The 9,379-nt window shown below is 42.4% G+C and overlaps 1 protein-coding gene across 2 annotated transcripts in view; it reads right to left on the reverse strand.

Moving 5' to 3' along the window:
- The window catches only part of LOC116381314 (adenosine kinase-like), a 93,652-nt gene extending 84,538 nt beyond the window's left edge, over positions 1 to 9,114 (reverse strand). The window contains exons 1-3 of one of the 2 annotated variants that reach the window (XM_031843378.1): positions 8,799 to 9,114; positions 5,618 to 5,692; positions 5,448 to 5,501 (exon numbers count right to left, since the gene is read on the reverse strand). In XM_031843378.1, coding sequence (XP_031699238.1) covers positions 5,448 to 5,501; positions 5,618 to 5,692; positions 8,799 to 8,827 — 158 coding nt within the window. In that variant the 5' untranslated portion in view covers positions 8,828 to 9,114. The other variant, XM_031843379.1, reaches the window with a different exon arrangement.
- Positions 9,115 to 9,379: the final 265 nt, after the last annotated feature.

Below are 9,379 nucleotides of genomic sequence, written 5' to 3' on the forward strand. Positions count from 1 at the left end.
GGGGGGAGTCGACATGCACAGAGATGTGGATTATGTTTGTTACACTCCCTTTGACTTGTGATCTTTCCTTCTGGCACCACCTGCTGGCAGTCACCTACAACAAGAGGCAGGCGTTTGCAGCTCTGGCGAGGAAGAGCCTTAATTATGATTGCATCAGCCATCTCTCATGATGCAGCATGTGTGCTTTAAACGCAGAGCTATCGCCCTGCATCACGGGGGGGGGGGTTAACCTATTTCATCAAAAAGCAAAGGCAGAACAAGATATGAGGTTATTTTCGTGTTGAGTTTCCTTGTTTTATAATTCAAAAAGGTCAGATCCACATTCCTCACAGTCGAGTACGGCTCTGGTGAGCACGTCAGATTTATGCAAGCGCCCCAAATCGTCGGATTCATGCATATCAATAAAACATCAAGAGCGGCGCAGTCAGCGGCTGAACATGTTTCTGATGTCTCAATTACCAGTCGAGTGCCATTAATCTCTGCTCGCTCTCTTTTGGCTCAGGGGTCGGCCTGATGGATGCAGGCCCGCGACCTTTGCCCTCAGCGGCAGGGGGAGCCGGATGTTACGACCCCCCCCCGGCGGGCCGGCAGAGGTGAGTTTAAGTACTGTAGTACAGCACTCAGCCTCAACAACAGACAAGGGAGCTGGGGGGGGGGGGGGGTTGTAATGTGTCTACACACTCAGTCAAGCATGAGTGCATCCAGTGAAGTGGCACCATGGAAGGCACATGCAGCTTCTGCACGCATGCTTGCATGTGAGCACACACAAACACACACAGAGCAATGTTTCTCCTCCTGACACACCAGAATAGCTCCGCCGGGGGTTTCTTGCACTCACAGCTCGCTTCGTTATATATTAAGAAAACAAAAACAAAAAAAACAAAAACAGGGGTAGAGTCAAGTGTGTTTACAGAGCAGAATCTATCACACACACACACACACACACACACACCCAGGAGTGTTTAGCATGTACTCAGTGAGAGAGGCCTTTGTTGTTTTCCTCCCAGTAAGCAGATTGAGCTGCATGGCAGCAGCAGGGGTGTGTAAGATGTACACAGACAGCGGGGTGTGTGAGTGGAGAGGCACCTCCACTGATCTCCTGTGTCGTGTGATGATGTGTGTGTGATGTGTGTCTCAATCCAGCGCTGATCCCCCTGAGTCAGCCCTGTCAGTGATATGAGTCTCTCTCTCTCTCTCTCTCTCTCTCTCTCTCTCTCTCTCTCTCTCTCATAACAGCCAGCCACTAACGCTGCACTCCTGAATTATTCATTCAGCAGAGGGTCACACGGCATAATGAGGACTTTACTCTCATTCTGGATGTGATTGTGATGCTGCTAATCTGCATTTAGCACAGAGAAAGAGAGAAAAGGAGGGGGACGGGGGGGGGAGGTATGGAGAGAAAGCAGGAGGAGGAGGAGGAGGGAGGATGAGCACTGATGAACTTAATTGCTGTGAGCAAACAACCTCTGAAAAGAGTCACGCCATCATCCAGAGATGAGAAAGTAAACAATTAATTATCATCGGACAGAGGGAGTCATAAAACAAATGTTTGAACGTGACTAATATCCAGGAGTCGGCTGATCCCCCCCCCCATTTCAGAGGTGACAATACACTCAATGTAACAATGATTCACTCATTTGACACACTAATAGTCATTAGCTCTAATATGATATGGTTTAACAAGTCCAAGAGGGTTTGGATGAATGCTATATTATGCAATGCTGCATATTCTTAACAACCTGTAATGCCCAGTTATGCTGAAATAATTCATATTATAACCCATATTCTAATCCTATGCAGAAAGAGGCGTGTTTTCGTTATGTCGACATGCTTCCTACAGAGACTCCTTGGGGTACAATCAGCAGGCTACTGTTGCCCCCTGCTGGACATAAAGGGGACATACCCATTTTACCGCAATTCAATAAAGATTAGAAATACCACACATATTTACAAGTTCTAAAGTCCATTAAACATACACCCTACCTTTGTAAATATAAAACTTACATTTTACACCATGTGATGGCAGCAGGACCCACAGCACTACATCTGACAATAGGCCTTTTTTCACAGCAGACATTTTTGACTTGCACACCGGGAACCAGCTCACCTAAATGGAATGCAGTCGGTTGCCTGCACCTTGCCTGCTATGGAAGGCCAAAACGTACGCGGTGAATGTCCCCCTCTAAGTTATAGAATGATACATGACTAGGCAGGCAGAACACACGTTGGTTTCCTCTCATACACCGAAATCAAAACACCCGAGGACTCCTCAGAAAAAAACAGCATCTACTGGAAACAACCCTTTGAACTGCAGCTCAAAGAACCGTGGAAGTATCATCTAAAAAAACTACAGCAGTACAGTAGAAGACCCGTGCAGTTACTGCAAACCAACCACCGCACGGTAGACAATGTGTAAAATACAAGTATTGAGAAGCAGCAGCTGCCTTGTTTGGGGGAGCGATGAGATTATTGGTATGCGATTCTGGCGGCGCTCGAGATTGCACTGCATGAGTTGTGGATTTACTTTAGTTGTACGTTAGTATTTCTTTCTTTTCATTTGTGCCTTTATTAAAGAGGAGAATGTATAGATACAGACAGGAAACATGGGGCGAGGGAGAGAGGTATGAAATACAACAAACATCAGGGCCGGAAACAAACCAGGACGCTGCGATTTTATGGTGTGCATCCTAACCACGAGGCAACCAAGACACCCAGGAAGTGAGTGGGGGGGGGGGGGGGTTCAGCAGAGCAGATCATCTTTTTTATAAGGGCATTTTGTTGTCAAGTGACTTTCTGTGAGTCAAATAATCTATATTACTAATACTTCAAAGTTTCCATCGCAAAAAACTAAAGCGCTTTGAATTAAAATTGGAAATCAACTGTAACTTTAAACATTATGAGAGATGAAAAAGCATCAAAAGTCACAGTTGAGGGTTATTCAGGGGAAAAAAAACACTAAGTCCCCAGCCAGTACTAACAGGGATGTTGATGGTTTCTACAGCAGGCAATTCCTCAGCCACAACAGGATTATATGGGCTCTGCTGTGACTAGATAATTGAATTCAGGCATGGCCACAGTGCACTGCATCCAATGATCTCTCTCCCACCAGGGTGATGGGGAGAAAAAATGAATCGCGTTACACTCCGTAGCTTCAGGAGCACAACAATAGTGTTAGTCGACTAGACTTGTAAGTCTATTGTGGCCTTTTAAGTAATGATGTTATTTGTCAAAAAACAATGCCGTCTTCTTCTATGGACCAATGAGCTTGTGAATGACCTCTTTGTAGTAGGAACCAAACATCCTCAACAGGAATACTGCGGCTCATATCACAGCATCTTAAGTTCTCATAGCCTGTACAGCTTTAAAGCAACAGATACAAAAAAAAAAAAATCACGTGTACATTTAGATATAAATTCACGGAGATGAGCGCGAGTGTGCTAGCGTGTGTGGTATTGGAGGGGACATGCATTGAAATGCATTGTGCTGGGAATAAACCACCAAAGCTGCATGTTAATCCTGCCCTGACCTTGTGGAGAATGCGGAGGGAACGGTGTCTGTGGGGCTAAAGATAACACCGCTGCCTTTGTGCCGGAGGAGAACAACACTGCTGATGATGCTGCTTTGTGCTGCTGCTGCTGCTGCTGCTGCCGCCGCCCAAGGTCACATGTGTCCCTTTGTCAATTAACAAGACCTGACAAGGTAGCCTATTGTAAGGTACTGACACTATGATGTACTGATCCGTCTTTTGCTATTTATTGTTTGTGCATTACTCAGGTCCTTTATGATTTTACAATTACTACGCTGCTTTGAATTTACACACGAGACACTAAAACGGATGTTGTCGCTTCGCAGGTTATTCAATTGCTCGACTTGACGTCATCAAACTAGAACGAGAGCGCACACCTTTGCCAAGGCTGCAGAAATAATCCTCCAAGTTTGCCATTTCAACAACAGAGAATGTGCATCAAAAGTACAAGCAGCGACATATGGTCATGGAATAACGGGAGACATTTTGTTCTTTTGAGTAATGCATTGGCAGTTCATGAGTGAACCGTGAAAATATTCTATTTGCTCAAAATGCCCCACCAACCATGTTTTTCACCGAACTTCATTGAAACAACTTTGTAATATTCTGCCATTAAGCCTACAGACAAACAAAGAAACACGTCCTCTTTGGCAGCCGTAAAAGGCTTTCATATTTTATGCTATCAACATGTGAATTTGACAGCTTTAAGACATTTTATTTAAAAAATCAAGAACATGTAATGTGGTCCTGACTAAGATTTATGCCCAAAAAGCTCTTCACCTGTGAGGAACCAAACAGGAGAGACGTCCCATTAATCCCCAGACCAGCGGGATGAATTTGGGTTCAGAAAGCAGAAAGAGCAGCATTTGTCCCTCCGGACTCGTAACTATCGCAGAGGTGCCCTTGAGCAAAGTACCAAAGTGCTGAAGTGGAGCTCCTCAGCGGCCAGCCGATAGGAGTTAGTTATTTCCAACAGATAAGATGTGTGTGTCCTGACCAGCTGGGAGGTGTGAATTACATGTGATGTTTGGTAAACTTCATCATGAGCAGAATTAACAAGAGAAGCTCGGGAATCAGTGAATCCACGTTTCACAGCGGCGGAGGATGAATTAAGGAACAGCCAGAGGAAAGAAGCTGTTTTGAAGTCTACACATTGTAAAATATGGTGTTCTTGATAATCTTACTATTTTCTCATGAACTGCTGCACTCATACAGTTGAAATAAAAACGCCCACCTCCCTGGTATAGAGCTGACTGCTAACAAAAACAGTTGCAGAATAGCGTGGAACGTGCCAAATAAAAGTCATGAATACCTGAGGCCACGGCGTACACTTTTTGAAAACATGTTGCTGTGTATGCAGTGTGAAACTTTGGCAGTTAGTCCCGATAGTCTTGGTTCTTTTGCCATCAAGGCAATAATAAAACATCATTCAAGCATCGTTTTTTAAACACGAGGACACGCAACCACGTTTTCGAGGAAGGATATAATGTTACCGTTGCATCTGCTTGCCATGTGAAGGAGGGGGGGGGGGGTCTGAGCAGGGGGGTCTGCTCTGCTCAGCAAAACCCTTCTGGGATTAAATAATAATTCATTCATTTTGCATCAATCTAATGGAAAGCGGTTAAAGATGCGGTACAAATATCTATGTATATCTACTACTTAGCCCAAAGCAGTAGTACATTCAGAGGCATCTTGGTATAGTTAGCTTAAATACAGTATGGGAAAAATGTGTGTGTGTCAAATTACGAGCTTCCCAGTTACAGAAGGTTGATTTATAACTTGGCTATTTTGAGCACAGCTCAGTGACAAGATGGTAGTATGGGATGGGTATGAATGACCAGTGTGTGCCTTATTTGGTTCCATGTAATTTTAAGACTTTGCGTTCTGAAACATGCGGTGTCCCCGTGAAGCTTTGACTCACAAGGCTTTGTGTTTGTCTTCGGCGAGGATCTGGTCATTAAGCTTCAGCCCGAACCTTTAGAAAAAGATTAGGATAGAAGAATAGATAAACGTCAGTGTGTTTTGGTCAGACGCTGCACAGAAATATGAAGACGTCAGTGAAAGAACAAACAAACAGCTGTTTAGACTTACTTGTTGAGGAAATCTTTGTCCACAACAGCTGAAATGTCAAGCAGGGGATTTCCCATCCCAAAGAGTGTGTTTTCACTGTGGGGGGGGGACAAAAACTTATTGTATTATGCAGACTTCCACTCGCCAGCGCTGCACGAACAGAGCACACAAACAATCTGTTGTAAAACAGAAAATCATCTGTTACTGATTTGTTGAAGTCACTGAAACTTTAAAGAGGGGTGGACCTGTGTTTCACTGATGAATCTGTTACCTGACATCCTCTGTGCCGTCCTCAGCAAATGTAAAACTGAAAATAATAGTTTTGTTTTTTCCCCCCCATCCAGATGGAGATTAGTCAAATGAAAAGAAGGAACTTTGGCACAATGAAAAGATCAAAATAAAGAATTATCTCTGATTGTTTCACTGTGCTCATGTACAGACACGTGTACCATGTGACATTCATTCATAATGCATGCTTAGACTATGTGTTAATTGTATTAGGTATTGGTTCCCTCCATGACCCTTTCATCTAGAATTTGTCAGCAGCGAGATATCAGTGGTCAAAGTCTACGGAGTTCTCTTAACAGGTTACCCAACTTTCACAAAACACAAGACAAAAACACATTGATTCTCTGGTTAAGATCACATGAAGAAAGAACTGCTCTCTTGTGCAATATTTTGAGCTTTTTTTTTTACGTGATCTGCAAGAAGATCCAGACTCAATGAAGCCATCTCAACTTAATCCATCAGCCTAGAGGTCTGACAGACTGCTGTCTTCAACCAACCCACTGAAAGACTGGCAGTGCTGTGAGCACAAAACAGACAATCATAAAAGCTAAATAGTTGGCTGTGGACACACAGGAGGATATTATCATTTGGATCTTACCTTGGAGTTGGCATTATGTCAGAAACGTCAGCAGCCTAACCTGATGATTAGATAAATGGTCAACAGCTTCCTCCTCTCTGTCAAAGCAATGTGCTTTTTGACTACAGGAACTGCTGCACTTTGACCAACAGTGACTGGTTGGTGGAGGACGGGGGCGGGCCTTAGCATCTTCTGGGCATACGGTTGGCTACACACGTTCCAATTGTTGTAAAGCTTTCTGTGCTGCGTTTGGTGCCAATGGGAAAGAAGGTCGACCCTGTTGCAAACACCAATACCAGTGATAAAGTAAAATAAAAAAATAACTAATAAGTGATTTTTTTAACCATACTCATTATGTGTTTATTCAGATACAATTAAATAACCGTGTGAGTTACATTTAGAAAATACAAAGTTTTAGAGTTGTATAATAACATTATATAAACCAGCTTATAACAGCAGCAGAACACATTAGTAATTTAGATTTTGTTGCTTTTTTATATCTTGCAAACAAATTCCCACACGCTGTCTAACGGTACTAGACCACCTGGCACCAAAACATCACAAATAATATAGTTTGAAACTTTATCTACTCGTACCTCTCCTACGCACCGGTCTCATGAAATAGATGTGTGCGGTGTTCTTCTGCTCTTCTGCATCTAAATGGGAATAATAACCATTTATAATCCTATGGCTATGTGTTTTATATTTTGTTTACATTTGGAGCATGATTATGGATTAAATGAATATCTTATCTATTTATTTATGTTAGCCTTGGAGTGATTTTATCGGGTGGTGAATTGATGGCAGTGTGGTATCACCTGGTCGCCTGTATCTTTGCCATCTTAACATCAAGGACCACAATGAATATAAAGTGGCATTGGGCTACATTGAGTCATCCAGATGACATTGTAATTTGTTTGCTTACTATTACAAGAAGTGTAAATGTCAAAAGGTCAAATAAGCCCATTTTTCTGTGTATGTTCAATTTTCCATGTAGCGTCCTACAAACTGAGTTTAAATTCACGTTGTTGGTTCCACTAAATAACTTTCCCCTGCTTACGTTACGAACTCCTTTGCCCAAACCAGTCTGTCAGAAACCTGAGATGCTCTTTCCGTGCAGGGTGCAGGAATAGCACTGCGGTGACGTGAATTACTCCCCCAAAACGATGCAATATACGCCTTCATAACATTTGTCCTAGTAAGAAAAGCACAGGTGTTACTAATAACATTAACTATGGCTCTGTCCTATTCAAGTGTCCCAGTGTGACAGCATGCACAACACCATAGAAACTGAGCAGCAACATGAAATACAGACATCAATAATCTCTATTTTCACATATCCTCCTGTGGCATGTCTAAATGTCATCCATGGCCATTGCCCTTTCTCCTCTTGAATTTCCGAAGCATTAAGCCGATGGTCGCTCTGTTAGGAGCCTGGATTTAGTTTTTCTCCTTTTGTGTCTCTGCACCGTGAAGCAGTGTCGATTGACTGTGTTTAAAGCACAATACAAATAGAGTTGAGTGCATTTCAAGTTAAGTAAATGCTGCACCATTAACTTAAGTTAATAACATTATGCATCATCACAACAAGGCAAGTTAACTGCCTGCCAGCACTGTAATGTTATGCTAATATATGCTTTATTACGGATGACAAGACACACAAGACATATTGAAATATATATATTTATAGATCCAGGATACACTTTCAAAGGCTATTCTTTATACTATGCAAATGGCTGCATTATTATTTTTTATGTTTGGGGAATTGTATTAATTAAAAAGCTTCAAGTTTACTCTTAGGTCAATTTTTATATGCTAAATTTAAAATACTAACACTAATAAAAGGTGCCCCCTAACTGACAGCATCACTGATGTTTTAACTTATTAGCTAATGTTAAAGTTTGTTTCGCACCTGTCAAATCCATTCATCAATTTAGCTAATAAAACCAAAAACTCCCACTGTTTGCAGACCAACATGACGATTATCTACACCAGATATTACATATTTTAAAGGACAATAACATGTTGGATAAATCAACATCGCCTGTCTCCCGATCATGTGATGAATGAACCCGCCGAACCCTGCTAGCTTAGGTTAGCATCGTCATGACGGAACATTTAGTGTGTAACGCTAAATGCTAACAACAGTGTCGTGTGCACACTTGAGTTGATGTAACGTCCAACGGTTCAAACCGCTTAGCGCCTCGTCAACCTCCTGCTGCTGACAGTTCACCGCAACACCGGTGACGTTAGCGTTCATTAACAGCTAGCAACGGTCGGCTAACTCTGCAGAGCATCGCTCTCGCACAAATGGCACAAATACCGTCGGCTTGTTACCTTAACGCTGTTGTCCTGCCTGTCGACATGTTTGTGTTCTTCGTCAGATATATATATATATATATATATATATTTTATAATCAGCAACGGCTGTGTTGACGCGGCGGAGCTGCTCACTGGTGGGGAAGAGTCGAGCGAGAGCAGGCTGCAGCGTCCTTTCTCCACTGATGATAATGAACAAAATAGATCAACAGCATGCAACCCACAGAGAGAAATGAATGTTCAATAGCTCGCTGTTTCTGCTGTGCCGAGCCAATGTGCTTTTGAATCACATAAATATGAGAGAACCTGATGTAGTTATATAGTTTTTTTTTATCTCAGTGCTTTCCCTTTCACCCGTTCCACTAAGATTAAGTTCAACTTCACAGTCAGCACATTTCAAACACAGCAGACAAAACACGGTCCAATTCAGTGTGGTAGGTTCAGGATACTGAGTATTATCACAGTACTTTACAGTATTCATTGGATATTGTTGCATTAATGCACTATTTAAACGAGAGAATAGTATCCTAAAATATATTGCAGTTGAGTAAATGTACACCTCAGATCAGTTTATTCACAAGCAGACCCCCAGAGGGACC

Source organism: Anarrhichthys ocellatus, unplaced genomic scaffold (assembly GCF_004355925.1).
Source record: "Anarrhichthys ocellatus isolate YVR2014 unplaced genomic scaffold, GSC_Weel_1.0 scaffold4, whole genome shotgun sequence".
NCBI lineage: Eukaryota > Metazoa > Chordata > Actinopteri > Perciformes > Anarhichadidae > Anarrhichthys > Anarrhichthys ocellatus.